The sequence below is a fragment of the Agelaius phoeniceus genome, chromosome 12 (genome assembly GCF_051311805.1).
Source record: "Agelaius phoeniceus isolate bAgePho1 chromosome 12, bAgePho1.hap1, whole genome shotgun sequence".
In the NCBI taxonomy this organism is placed as follows: Eukaryota; Metazoa; Chordata; class Aves; order Passeriformes; family Icteridae; genus Agelaius; species Agelaius phoeniceus.
Genome location: NC_135276.1, coordinates 3,202,518 through 3,216,592, shown reverse-complemented (window position 1 = coordinate 3,216,592; position 14,075 = coordinate 3,202,518). Strand labels below are relative to the sequence as shown.

Sequence of the window (14,075 nt, the reverse complement as noted above, 5' to 3'; positions counted from 1 at the left end):
GTTGCGCGGGGCGGGCGGGGCGGGGCTCGGGCGCTCCCGGCGGCGGCGGCGGCGCGTGCGCGGCCCGGGGGCGGGGCCGGGATCCCCTCAGCCGCAGCCGCCATGTCCGTGGCGTTCGTGCCCGAACGGCTGCGCGGGGCGGCCGAGGTGAACCAGGACACGCTGCAGCGGGTGAGCGACACGGGGCTGGGCCGGGGCCGGGGCCGGGGTTGGGCCGAGAGCGAGCCCTTCCGGGCCGCCTGGGGCAGAGCCGGCCGGGGCGGGCGGTGACGGTGTCTGTGCCGCAGCTGCTGGAGGAGAACGACCAGCTGATCCGGTGCATCGTGGAGTACCAGAACAAGGGCCGCGCCACCGACTGCGTGCAGTGAGTGACCGACGGGTGGGCAGGGCGGAGCGCGGGGGGCCAGCTGTGGGCTCCTCCTGGAGCTTTCCGGCCGCCACGAGGAAAACGCGGCTGGGCTCACGAAGGGGTTTCCCCAGAATCATTTGCAGAGACGTGTAAAGCACGGATGGTCCCCGCCGCCTTGGTCAGGGTGTTTGCCCAGTGCTCCTGGGCCCGCTCTGCTCCTCCGGCCCCTGCGGGGAGGGTGCGGCTGCTCAGACCCGCCCGGCAGGCAGCTCTGAACTCCCGCTCCGCTGCGTTCTGCGGCTGTCGGGCTGCCAGCTCAGTGCCCTCCTTCCCAGCGAAGCTGGGCAGTAGCACATGCTCGGCTACCGAGTGCAGCTCGGTGCCTTATAGCGGGCTTCAGAATGAGAAGAACACTAATTTTCCCCTGATTTATTATTCTAGTTTGCTTTCTTTTTCCCTAACTGCAAATACTGATTAGAGTACAGGAGTGCAAGTATGGGTAGTTGTCTAGAAAAGAACCTCTCCCAGATCCTGTGTTTCCTCCTCTCACAGGTACCAGCATATCCTGCACAGGAACCTCATTTATTTAGCTACAATTGCTGATGCCACCCCGCCCAGGACGCAGAAGCCTGTAGACTGACAGCAATACCTGGATGTGAGCAGTGCTGCTTTCAGAGGCTGTAGAAATAGTTTAGAGTCCTGCTTTGAAAACCAAGAAGGTGTGGGTTTGAAAAAAGCAGGTAAAAAATGATCTGTACTTCTGTATTTAAAATGTGAATGTAGTTTTCAGTGTAGTATTAGGCCAGCTTTTCCCCTGTTACTGTAACTAACACAGCTTAAGAATGATAATTATCACATTCCTTTTTCCCTCTGAAAAACTCAATTCAGTGTACTTCTGGGAATAGCCTGGTTGTCAAGACAGCACTATGGGAAGCAGAGCCCATTTCATGAGTCAGATTCTATAATGACAAGGGAAATGTTACTCTAGGTGACTCCTACCTCCAACATGACAAAGTTGGGCATGTGTTCCATCTATAAAAGCAGTAAACTCTTGTATCCTGTATCAGAACAATTGTGCTAAATAAACTAAATATGTTCTTCGTAAGTTGCAGTATATTCTGAATTAATAGAATACATTAGCAAAAGAGCTGCTCCGTGATTTAGTCAAACAGAAATGTTAACTTTCCTAGGACTGGTAGGATTGCCACACCACTCAGAAATTACGTCTAAGGGAGAAACCAAGCTTTTGCCCAAGTTTATTAAGGCTTTTTCTCTGTGCCTGAAATGCTCTGTAAACAATTCAATTCTTGCATAATCAGAACGGGTTCGTGTGTTTCCTGGGTACTGTCAGCACTGCTGGCCAGCTGCATGCATGCGTGCTCCTATCCAGTAAGGAAGAAAGTTTTGCACCCCCTGCATAGGCATTCCAGTGCCACAGTTAACACACACTAACCTAATAGCCTTGGTCACAGCAGGGAGGGGGACAGATTTAAGTTTTGGCTTGCTACCATCAAAGTTACTGACTCTGATTCCTAAAAATGTGAGTATCATGATTTTGGCAATGTTTACCTGCACTACCGGTTCAAAGCCCCTGCTGAAGCATTGTCTGTACCACATTCTTCTGTGACACCACCTGAGAAAGCACCTTTAAAGATTGGACTGTGCATAAAGTTCATTTTTATATGATAGAGTCAGTAAGTAGGCAGTTGACAATTTTCAAACTGTTAAATAATCCCATGTTAATGTAATAAGATCTTTGTTTACAAACCGAAGTTACAGTTTAAGGTGCTGCTCATTTTCAGCAAGGTGCATATTTTAAACAGGTATGACCTATTAAATGTATATCTTTAATAAAGCAAATAGTTTACTTTTACAGAAGCTTTAAAATACAAACTGTACAGTTCCAGTTCAGAAGCATTAGCTATTCACAAGAAGCACTGCAATAAGGGTAAGTTAACTAAGCACCAAACCCTTGCACTTGGCAGTGTAAGTGAAGTTTAAGGGCAAGACTCATTTGCCAAGTGCAACAATTCTTAAAATTACCAGTGTTCAGAACAATCGGAAGCAAAGGACAGAGTAGCACCCACGTGGTCAAAATGCAGACAAACTTTCTTTGTGTTCACAATTCACTTATGTAGGTCCAGAAACTTGCCAGCATTTGTAATTATGAATAAACTGCAAAAACTAGAGCAATCGTTTTGGCACTTGTTAGAAAAAAAGTTCAAAATTAAGTTGTTTTCATTAACTTCCATTTTGGTCTTAGTATGAATAACCAAGTAAGTACAACCAAATTTGGGGTTTAATATTAGATCTAAACAACAAGATTTAGGAAACTCGAAACCATTCATGAAGTTAAATAACCACTAACATTTTCAGTGGAAGGTTTTCAAAATTATAGTAGTACAGACCATTAACAATTTACAGACAGAAGCCACACTGATTGTGCAAAGCACATTACTGTAAAAAGTCTATGTACAGCAAACAAATCTTTGTAAACATGGTAAGTATGAAGTTTCAGAAAACATGGTGACAATATCATAAATACAGGCAACATTGGCATCCTCAAACAGCACAAAAGGTAACAATCTGGGCCTGCAAATAGAGCCCGTCACCATACAAACAAAAAGGTGGATGGGTTTTAAATACCCAAATGTTTAATAGTTTTAGTGTTGTGTATACTTTTTATTTATATATATATATATATAATGTATTTCTTTTTTGGTATCTTCAGATATAGATGTACTTAGTTTGTAAAACCAAAACCAAAAAATGTGCTTTATCTTCATTGAAAAATTATGTAGTTAGAACTAAGAACCCATTTTACTAGTAGTTAACATATTAGAATGATATGACTTAAGAAAAATACAAAAATAAGATTAATACTGTCAAAACTCTTATACCAGAAAATATTGTGGTTTTTAGACTCTTTCAAAGATGAAATATGAAAATTTAAATAAGCTCTAACTATATAAAGAATCTTCTGTAATCTCAATTCATATACAGTGGGATAGGTATACATATTTACCATTGTTCTTGAATTGGTAAGCACCAGTCACTCACCCCCATCCACTTTGGTTGGAAGATTATTCCTAATTCCACAGGTTCACTTAATGGCACATATTGACTGCAAATAATTACTTTATCCTTTTAAAAAAAATAATGTTCTTTTAACTAACTGCTACCCCACATTTCAGTTTTACTATCTTCTGAGCCAGCTCACAATTTTTAATCAACTGTAGCATCTGAAATAAGACTTTAAATAAATGCAAGTAGTCTCTTAGGCTTTGCTATCACACACTGCAGGAGCACCTTGTGGAGAGTGCCTGTGGCCAAATGCAGCCATAGGACAGGGTCTGTGTGAGAGCCAGGGTCCCTCTGTCCACACATGTGTCTGGAACCAGGGTCCCTCTGTCCATCCACACAGGTGTCTGGAACCAGGGTCCCTCTGTCCACACAGGTGTGTGAGAGCCAGGGTCCCTCTGTCCACACAGGTGTCTGGAACCAGAGTCCCTCTGTCCATCCACACATGTGTGAGAGAACCAGGGTCCCTCTGTCCATCCACACATGTGTGAGAGAACCAGGGTCCCTCTGTCCACACAGGTGTGTGAGAACCAGAGTCCCTCTGTCCACACAGGTGTGTGAGAACCAGAGTCCCTCTGTCCATCCACACATGTGTGAGAGAACCAGGGTCCCTCTGTCCACACAGGTGTGTGAGAGCCAGGGTCCCTCTGTCCACAGAGGTGCCATCTATGTCAAGCAGCTCAGGTCACGTTGACACAAGGCTGAGTGCTTCTGCTGATCTTCACCTACAGGAAGGAAACTGCCACAAAACTCAGTTTTGTGACTGTTTCTGCAGCAGTTCCCAAATGAACTTGCTTGTGTAGCACAGGAAAAGCCGCTGCTGCACTTCATTGTAAAAAAGCTGCCCACAGGCTGTAATGGAGAATACAAAGGTTCTACAGCTTGTCCTTTATAAATTTAAACACAAACAGTGTTGAGCAAAGTGACCACTATATATTTGCTTCAACATATTCAATGTGTTTCAGTAAGATGTTTTAACTATAAATCTATATGAAAAATAGCTATAAAATACAGTGTTTCTTGTATGGTAGTCCTTCAGCAGTTCTTTTTAGAAAAAAAAAATGTCTTGAAAGTAAAGGCAATTACACATTTTTAAAAGCATTTCTACATCACAGTTTTGGGCTGTTTCATGTACACCAAACATATTGGCCAGCACTGTAACTCAGAATCCAAGAGTTTGTCTATCTCCCCCAGACCCCCTCAATCCCACATCGAGAGAGAAACAGGATATAGCCAGCACAGCACTGTGAATCAAAGTCATGTCATTCCATTTGGCCCTGTGCTGCACGTTCCAGTAGGAGCAGCAGTCAGTACTGGTGCAGGTAGGATGGTCTGCGCTCGTGCTTTACTGGGAAGGATTTAAAGCCCTTGTTGATCTGTTTGTGCTGGGAAGCCTGCTGGGACTGCTGCTGCTGCTGCTGCTGCTGGGCGTAGGCGAAGCTGGAGGAGAGGCCGGCGGCGGGGCCGCACTCGCTGGCCCACAGGGGCGACTGCAGCATCTGCATGGTGTCACTCCACTGGCTGACAGGGCTGCTCATGGGGTACAGGGACGTGCTCTGGCTGGGCAGCGTGCTGGGCACGGAGCACGTGTGCTGCCACGGGGCCTTGGGAGGCCACGTTTTGGTCTTGTTATCCTGAGAAAACAAAATGGGTTGGGGTGCTTTGGTTTAACAACAGAACGCTGCTGCTTTGAGACAATACTGAACGTGTCACCTTATCACCTCCTTGAGATAATATTGTCACAAGATTAGCTTATATTTGAAAGCCTGTGACCGTGTTCACAGGGGTCTGAGGATGAGGGGACAGACGAGGATCTGACTCCATGTTTCAGAGGGCTGATTTATTATTTTATGATATATATTATATTAAAACTATGCTAAAAGAATAGAAGAAAGGATTTCATCAGAAGGCTGGCTAAGAATAGAAAAGAAGGAATGATAACAAAGGCTTGTGGCTCAGACAGAGAGTCCAAGCCAGCTGACTGTGATTGACCATTAATTAAAAACAACCACATGAGCCTACACCTGTTGCATTCCACAGCAGCAGATAACCATTGGTTACATTTTGTTCCTGAGGCCTCTCAGCTTCTCAGGAGGAAAAATCCTAAAAAAAGGATTTTTCATAAAAGATGTCTGTGACAAAAGCTGAACTGATGCCTACATATAGCACTATCAATTCTTAAAATATCTGCCCATTAAAAACCATTTACTTCAGCTTGACACACAGTGGCCCCACTGAAAGGGAAAAAGTAAATGACTTCCAATTTTAATATATTCAGCTTGGTGGCTGACAAAAGCACCTCACACTATTGAGTGCAGAAGGTTTAGGTTTTCACTGCAGTAAGCAATCTGGAGGTACAGATGCTTTTCCAGTTGACTGCCTGGTGCAGAGCCACCCCAAATGGCAGCAGCAGAAGGGACTGAGCCAAGCCCCACCCAGCTCACCTGACTGCGGTCATCTGCTGCAGAGAGAAGGGGAGGCGATGGCAGCGTGCTGGGGTCCTGCTCACCACTGCTGTGTTTTCTGCCACAAAGAGAGACACATTGACTTGTTGGTTTTACATGAGCCACCCTCATTAATCTGCCACTGGCACAGATCAGTTTTCAGAAACATCTGGTTTCATGTACTTTTTGTTCAGTACAGGTAAAAGCAACAATACAGAAACTGTCAGGGACATGACAATGCAGCAGTTCATGGAGCTACAGTTTCAACATTTTTGTAGAGGTGAAAGGAACCTGGGATAGACTTTTGCCCACTTTCAAGAAATCTGCCAGAAATTGTGGTTTTTCTTCTGTTACCTGCTCTTGTAGCTAGGTTTCTCTTGATTTTTTAAAGTATCTTTTCTGAAATAGCCTTACAGATAAGACAAAACACCAGTTGAGGAAGTGAAACATCTGCTGAAGCACAGTAATTTTACTGAAAAAAAATTTTCTACCTTCAGTTTAAATTTGTGACCTAATACCTAGTTAGCAAATAGAAGCCCTTGACCACATGTGCATTCTGGAAGACTTTTTTTCTTGGATTTTTTTGGTCTTTTTTGTTTGATTGGTTGGGTTTTTTTAGGAGGAGCAATTAAGGGCATGGGTTTAGATTAAAGCAGAATCTTTTATTTCATCCTTTTTGTAAAAACCCCAATCAGCATGCTCCAATCAGGCTCTCCTAGGTGAGCAGCCCTTTGCAGGTCACCTTTAGCACACCCAGCCCTTCTGCCTCCTCTCAGTGCCCAGCTTTAGCTCTGGGGTGTTGTCAGGCCCTGACCTACAGAGCACTGCTCTTCCTACAAGTGACAGCAGACAGCAGCAGTACTGTTACTTCAGCTGAGGTTTTGCTCAGTGAAGAACCCTCTGTGGACACTTTCTTCTGCCCTTTAGAGCACTACATAAACCACAGGCTTTTCTTCCTGCTCCATGATCAGTCTCTAGCTATCTACTGGCTTGGCATGTTAAGTCACCCTTATGTGTTTGCTTTCCTTCTCTGCTTTTTTTTTTTAAATACAAGTAATACAATAATAAATACAAGTCACATTTTTTCTGTGACTGTTTATGAGATGGTTCTTTCCCATTAATTTCAATTTAACGTTTATTGAAGCTCAATTTTTGTTCCCTCCCAATGAAGTCTTGGCTAAGTAAAGATTCAGGAAGTAGTAGCTACTCTTATTCCTTTCTGGTAATGCACACAAAAATAGCTGTCCAGGTAGAATCTGTGAGAAACTGGCACTGACTTTTCTTTCATTCACCAAAAAGCAGACAGACAATCTTGTATCCATGTATTGACTCCAAATTACTCTGTGACTGTAAACAAATATTTGGCCACTTATTTCATTTTTAGAAAAGACCAAAAAATAGTTTGAGAGAACAATTCCAGATTGGAATTGGGTTGGTATTCATGCTTCATCTTGTGCCTTTTGTTACTATTGTTCTGACTACCCTCTGCTGTGCAATCACTGAGGTTCCAAAGACACCGGGCCTCCAGCCCTTTAGAAAAGCAGAATTGCTGTAATTCACACCACTGACAGAAGTGGCCTGTTCATAGCTGAAAATCCTGGCTTGGTTTTTCCCTTACTGAAATTATTTACAAAGGCAATTTGGCCTTCTCTTCCTACTGTGAGAAGCAGAGGACGAAGCAGGGGTGGGTTTCCCACTCCCAGAACAGCAGCAGCAGCCAGGCTGAGAGGTGCACACCAGGTTAGCAGCAGCTTCTCCCAGTGCCACGGGCTGCAGCCAAGGCACCCAAACCCACCATGGCAGGCACGGCCCAGCTGCAGGCAGGCCCTCCACAGAACCAGGGAGGATCTCATAAAGCTGCAGGAAGCAGCATCTCATGCTACTCTCATGCAAGAAGGAAAGCACCAGGTCTTTCCTAGCCATAGGGAGCCTCAGTGAAGGGCTGGCTGTTTGCACAGAGCTGGTTTGTACCAGGAGAAAGCTGCTAATACAGCTCACATCACCAGTGTAGCACACAAACTCATCTTTGTGCAGACTTGTCTCATTTCCAGGAATTTCCTTTGCTACTCAAATGAAATTATATATAAACAAAAGGAACCTTCCAAAGTGGTCCATGTCTGTTCATTTTGCTCACCTCCTCTGCTTTACAGCAGCAACAAGGTCTGGCCCTGAGAACATGGAGAACAAACTGTCTCCGTTAGCTGAGGAGGTCTCATCACTTGAGCTGGCAGAGTCCCCTTGAGTACCAGACCAGCTGTTTGTCACATCACTGCAAGACAGAAATTGTATTAGTCCTTGTATTTACTGTGCCTGGCCCAGACTATGTGGCACAGTTGTGCTGAATCTTTGTCCCAGGTGATACCTCAGAGCACAACATTGCAGCACTTGGTAAAACAGTAATACAAGTACTTTCACTGGTTCTGAGTGGTCACATTAACTGCTCTGTCTGTTACAGCCTCTTTAGATCTATTTAACTACAATAATTATACCAATTAGAAGCACCTCTTCTGTTCAGGAAGGAGAAACAAGTGATGCTTGGGTTTGGAATCATTAAGTACTTGACTTTTTCACTGCCAAACTGAGCTAGAACACATTTCCATACTGGTTTTACGCTAGAGACTTGCTGCTCTTACATTATGGACAAATAGACAATCTTGAAACACTTCTTGTGTAGTAAATAGTTATGATTTGGGAGATATTAAAAACTACAAATGTACCTGCTGTGAGGTACCTGCCTTTTAGTAGCAGGATTAAGTGGCTAAAATCTGGAAAACCGAATTCAATCAGGCACCACAACTTTGACAGCATCACTTTTCATCAAAACTTTTTCATCAAAGCTTTTTCATCAAAGCTGTTTTCAAAGTACACAAAGAAAACTGTCCTGAATACATCTGTGCTATAGATTCCTTATTTCCTCTGTTGGGAGTCCCAGTCAGTCTCCATGCCACTCCAAGGATGACATCAGGCATGTCAGTGCCTTGGGATCAGCAAAGCAGGCAGGGCCACATTGCTCCTCTGAACAGTGAAGTGCAACTTTCACAGATGCAGCAACAACTGAAAAAACCCCCAGTATTCCCACATTCTGCCAAGTCTGGGTGCAAAACCAAGTTCCACAATAAACCATGCAGCCTGTGCAGTTCTTACCCCTCTGTGAAATAGTCAGGGAAGGGCCAGGTTTTGTGGGGATCATCAGGAAGGGGCCAGTTGCTGCGCGCGGTGCTCGGGCGCCGGACGTGCTGCGCTTGCCTCTTCTGTTGCATAGCCTGGTTCACCCCAGCCACATAGCGAGCAAACTCTGGATCAGAGCCAACTGAAGGAAAGAAACAACAAATCACTGCTGACACTCGGCTATTTCTGCTGCACTTCAGTGCTTCGGGTCTGACCATACCCCACACCACAGAAATCCCCTCCCTGATGAGAAATGGCAGCCAGCAGTGCATGGGTCTGCATGGAGCAGTGGAGAACCCTGAACAGGAAATGTTTCCAAAGATGAGACACACAGCATCCAGGGTGGATAATAATTATCACATGGAAGTACACCTGCCCCTTGCATTCCACCAGGGAAACCGTGTTTGTACTGTGATCCTGTCTGTGCTGAAAGGTCCAGTATCAGAGACACTGATGAAATGGACACTGCACATTTCTGCACACATGTGAAAAAGAGCAGAACAGTTACTGTAGCTGATACCAGAGTGCAACATGGTTTCCAGCTATGTTGTGATCCTGCTTGGATCATACTAGAACACAGAACACAGAGCACCAAAACTGCCTCAGTCCTATAAGGATGAGACAATTCTGAAAACATTCTGATTCTGATTACAAAATATTTCAGAATAAGAATTATATTTACAGAAAAAAACCGAGTAATTTAAAAATTCTTCCATTCTCAACATGCTTTTTGTGTCCCAAGTATCCAATAAGGAATAAGCACAGTCTTGAGCAGACACAGCAAAAGCCTTAATCCAAAAGTGTTTCAAATGCTCCATTGATCAGAGCAAGCAATTGCTGTATTCAAAAGGCTGCTGATAATGAGTCACTAACTGAGTCTCCACAGCTTCTCTTTCTTTTGCCTTTTCTTCTTCCCTGAGAAAAAAACTTGGCAATCTGACTGGATTTCTGGAAAATGTCTAGACTACATGCACAGTGATTGCAGTGGGAAGCACTGAGCTGCTGGCTTGCCAGTCCCAGCTGGAGATGGAGATGAAGAACATCCAGCAATCCTGCACAGCTCACAAAGCAGAGACCTTGCATCTGACAGCTCCCTACATTCAATCCTGCATTTAGAGGTTGTGTTTCCTTGTTCTCCTTTGACATATCCAGAAAAGACCTCCACAATGTTTTGCTGAATGCAAATTAAATAGACAGTGAAGAAAACTTTGTTTCTCTGCCTCCTTTACTAAGCAAGGGCTATCTGAGAGCTATCTAGGAACAAAACATCCCCAGTGGTGCTTGTTCTCCCTCTGAAATACCTTTATGGCGATTTAAGATGAGGCTGGAAGCCAGACAATTCCTCAGCTCTAAGAACAGAGTCTAGATGGATTCTGAAGGATATCCAGGCTTTTTTACCTGTGGACAGCATTAAGTTCTAAAGTGCTGGTATATTCAAAATAGAAGCTTGTGGTAATTTTTACCTCACTGAAAACATCAGGTGAGCAGGTTTTTATCAGATAGCAAAAGATTGGAGTTCCCAACATTCCTTCTATTATGAAGTTCTTATTGCAACATTCCTTCATCAGGTTCTTAGTGATGACTAAGTACTACAAAATACATTGTTGGGACTAGTTAGGTCCTTAACATGAAAAGACATAAATTTCAATTTTATAAATTCTTAATCAGCAGTTTTGCATCTGAAGAGAGACATCATTTTCAGACTCAAAGTATTTATCAAGAAAGTAATGTGTTTTGTTTCCAATGAGAAATGTCCAGTCCTAGGAAACCCTGGAAGTGAAAGACAGTGTTCTGGTTTACAGCTTTTTGTACAACACTAAAGCTTAAAATGTAAATTTCTACACCACAGCTCAACCTGGCAAGTTCTATGAAGAAAAGTTCTTTCTAGTGGAAGAGTATTCAGTTGGAAGGATTTTTGTTTGGTTTTGGTTTTTTAAATGCCAGATCTGTGAAAAATTCTGGTTTTACTTATCACTACAACTGCACAAGTGTGTATCCTAATCCGCTGAGCACCATTTATGGACCTTGAGTAAGTCACCCTCTCCAAGCACCACTTTCTGCATCCTTGACATTCATCAAATGGAACAACACAAGTAGTTTTTTGTACAGCTAAAGGAAAATACTACAGAAAGAGAATGGACTTAAAATGCTGAGAATACCAGTCCTTTGCATACCTGCTTTCTTTTCCCTCCACACACATGGACTTAGTGCTTGCTGAGAATAATTTTGTCCTTCCTTAGAGGCTGTGATAATCCTTAAGTCTATACCCTCAGTCTGTTTAACTAAGATGATGCTAATTCAGACTTACAGTTATTAAGCAACAACGTAACTATGGTGGCTACTTTTGCCATAGAAACTCCACTAATTAATCAAGGAAGTTGACAAGATAACTATCATAATTATGAGTCAAAGGAGCTGGTTTAAGACACCCACACATTCCAAACACAGACGAGTGCAAATGAGCCCGGGAAACTGAGCCCTGCTTTGATGAAAGGTTTCCCTGTTCTCTGCTCCTCCCTCAGGCAGCTGCCATAAATGCACACTCCAACATTCCTGCAGCTGTGTTCCAGGCCAACAGAAGTCACATTTACAAGGCAGCAGCTGTGTAAGTTGTTCTTAATACCACCATCAGAATCATACAATCACAGAATACTCTGAGTTGGAAGAGACCCACAAGGATCATCAAGTCCAGCTCTCAAGTCAATGACCCACATGGGGATTCATCTCCTCTTAAATTCCACAGTCAGTTTCTTGGTCTGGAGATATTTATGACTCTAAAATTTTATCTTAATTAATCTGTATTTACAATTTATTGGTGGTCCAAACACATGTGGCAAACCTCATGGCACTTGCTCTTTAGTCTCTAATCCTTTGACATCCAAACTTTTCACTGCAGAACCTACAGCTGTGGAACAGGAACCAGTTTGACTCCCAGGGAATTGGGGAGCAATGCAGGGAAAATGTGGGGATATGGGAAAGATGCAACCCAGCTGTACCTCCGGGTTATAGGAAGAATAATTTTGAGGAGAGGGAACACACCTGAGTTGAAGAGTTTGTTTTACACAATTTTACAAACTAAGTATAGGAAGAACATCATCTGTAAGTATGTTTTCAGTACTCTGGTGTGCTCCATATAGGAAAGGTCAGACTACCACAACTGGGACAAGAAACAAGGAATTGGTTCCCATGCTTATTAATGAGAGTTTTAAGATCACCTCCTGTTAAAAAAGCAAATTAGCACACACACAAATCCCTGCTTGCACTGGTGAGCACCCTTACATCCAGTGGGCAGCACAGGGAAATGACAGTTATTGCCAGCAATAGTCACAGTATTCTTTTACAAAGAACCCTCACAAAAAGCATAATAAAGGAAAAGACACACACCTGCAGGGTCAAAAGGCAGGATTTCTCCCAGCATCCCAAACACTCCATCAGTTTGGTCACGATTTGGCCACGTGTTGTTTCTAGGTCCTTGTGGTTTCTGTCCTAACATCTCTGCCATCATATTGTCCATATAGCTGCTCACAAGACCCAAGCTGTACAAATCAGAGCTTAAATCTGAAAAACCAGGATTGTTCCATTGATTTATATGAGACAGCCCAGCTCCAACAGCCGGAGCTTGCTGCTGTGAAGAGTTACTGAGCCATTTGGCAGGTACACGTTGCTGTGGTCCAATAGGTTGAAGCAGGTGTTGGTAATACTGCATTTGCTGCTTTTGGGACTGCTGCTGGGACAAGCCTTGCTGAGGAGGGTGCAGCGGGGCGTGAGACACAGACTGCGGCTGCTGTTGAACTGCTCCCGACTTCTGTTCTGCTGCTGTAGAGGATGCAACAGAGTTCCTTCTTTTCACCAGCGGAGAAGTCTGCTGCGATTTGCCCATGTTAAAACCAGACAAGAAATCTATAACATCCTGCATTTCTTGGTCAGTTGGTAAATTCATACCTTTGTCATCCTTGCCATCATCTGGTTTGAAGAAGCTGTCCCGCCTCTCCACGAGGAAGCCGTTGGCCAGCGGGTTGCTGGTGCTCTGCGCTGCCTGCAGGGCATCGGCGCTCCGAGGGAAGCTCCCCATGTTCAGGATGTTCTGCAGCCGTGCGTCCATGCTCGTGGGCATTTTAGCTTTCTCCTCTGAGCTGGAACTTATGAAGACGTTTTTGGAAGGTGTATTGGGGATTGAGTAACTTCCTGTGTTACTTGTACTAGCGCAGGAAGTTTTTTTTGTAAACCGTGAAGTCAGTTTGGAGAATGTCTTTTGCAGCCCCCCTGAAGATTTGCTTCCATTCCCCGGTGGCATGTCAACCTGGCTCCCAAATTCTGAGATTTCACGCTGTAACTGGATCTGAATACAAGGCAAAGCTTGCTCCCTGCATCAACAAAAACACGTATATCAAACCACCTAATACATAAGTGGGTTTGGACTTTGAGGAAAATGTGTATTGCAGTAATAGCTCAAGAAAGAAACAACACCAAAGACTGCCAAGTCCACCAGCTATTTCTTATGGTAACAAAGCAAATTATTCTTCATATTTGCAATACTTTCCACTCCTTAAATTTTAGTTGTGCTTCAAGACCTCAATGGAGACCAATTTAATATAAATGAAGTGCTTTTGTAAGAGAGAAGCAAATACTTTTAAACCCTTAGATATGCTGCTAGTTTGGTTTTAAGCAGTCTCCTGTATCTCTGGATGTACCCAGAAGGCATCTGTGGGGATTAAGTGTCTCACTCTCAGTCTGACTCCTGTTTTCCCCTTCTGATGAGATGGCACTGTCAAACCCCTCAGCACAAATTATTCAACAACGACAGCTTAGTTTGAACTAGAAAAGAGATGTACCTTCCTTCCTTCCACCTGTGTATATCAAACACAGCAGTATAGAGCACATCCACCAGCCCCAAAGTCTTCTCTGGATCCAGACTCCTCTGTAGCAAAGACATTGTTGCTGGATCTTCTTTCAGACACCTGTTATCATCAAGTTTAAATTAGAAATCAAAATGCTTATTTTTTTACATTAAACAATTCTACCACATCAGTCAG

The 14,075-nt window shown here is 43.8% G+C and overlaps 2 protein-coding genes across 4 annotated transcripts in view; one reads left to right on the top strand and one right to left on the bottom strand.

The window, feature by feature from the left end:
* The first annotated feature begins 25 nt into the window (after positions 1 to 25).
* Positions 26 to 1,454, top strand: SS18L2 (SS18 like 2). The gene is made up of 3 exons (XM_054640618.2): positions 26 to 171; positions 288 to 364; positions 902 to 1,454. The coding sequence occupies exons 1-3, from the start codon at positions 103 to 105 to the stop codon at positions 987 to 989; spliced, it is 234 nt and encodes a 77-aa protein (XP_054496593.1). The 5' UTR covers positions 26 to 102; the 3' UTR covers positions 990 to 1,454.
* Positions 1,455 to 2,175: 721 nt separating this feature from the next.
* The window catches only part of GARRE1 (granule associated Rac and RHOG effector 1), a 60,810-nt gene continuing 48,910 nt past the window's right edge, over positions 2,176 to 14,075 (bottom strand). For all 3 annotated transcript variants that reach the window (XM_054640607.2, XM_077184975.1, XM_077184974.1), the window contains exons 9-14: positions 13,875 to 14,000; positions 12,427 to 13,406; positions 9,019 to 9,184; positions 8,009 to 8,143; positions 5,875 to 5,953; positions 2,176 to 5,064 (exon numbers count right to left, since the gene is read on the bottom strand). In XM_054640607.2, the coding sequence (XP_054496582.2) occupies positions 4,738 to 5,064; positions 5,875 to 5,953; positions 8,009 to 8,143; positions 9,019 to 9,184; positions 12,427 to 13,406; positions 13,875 to 14,000 (1,813 nt within the window). In that variant the 3' untranslated portion in view covers positions 2,176 to 4,737. The remainder of the gene's footprint in view (positions 5,065 to 5,874; positions 5,954 to 8,008; positions 8,144 to 9,018; positions 9,185 to 12,426; positions 13,407 to 13,874; positions 14,001 to 14,075) is intronic.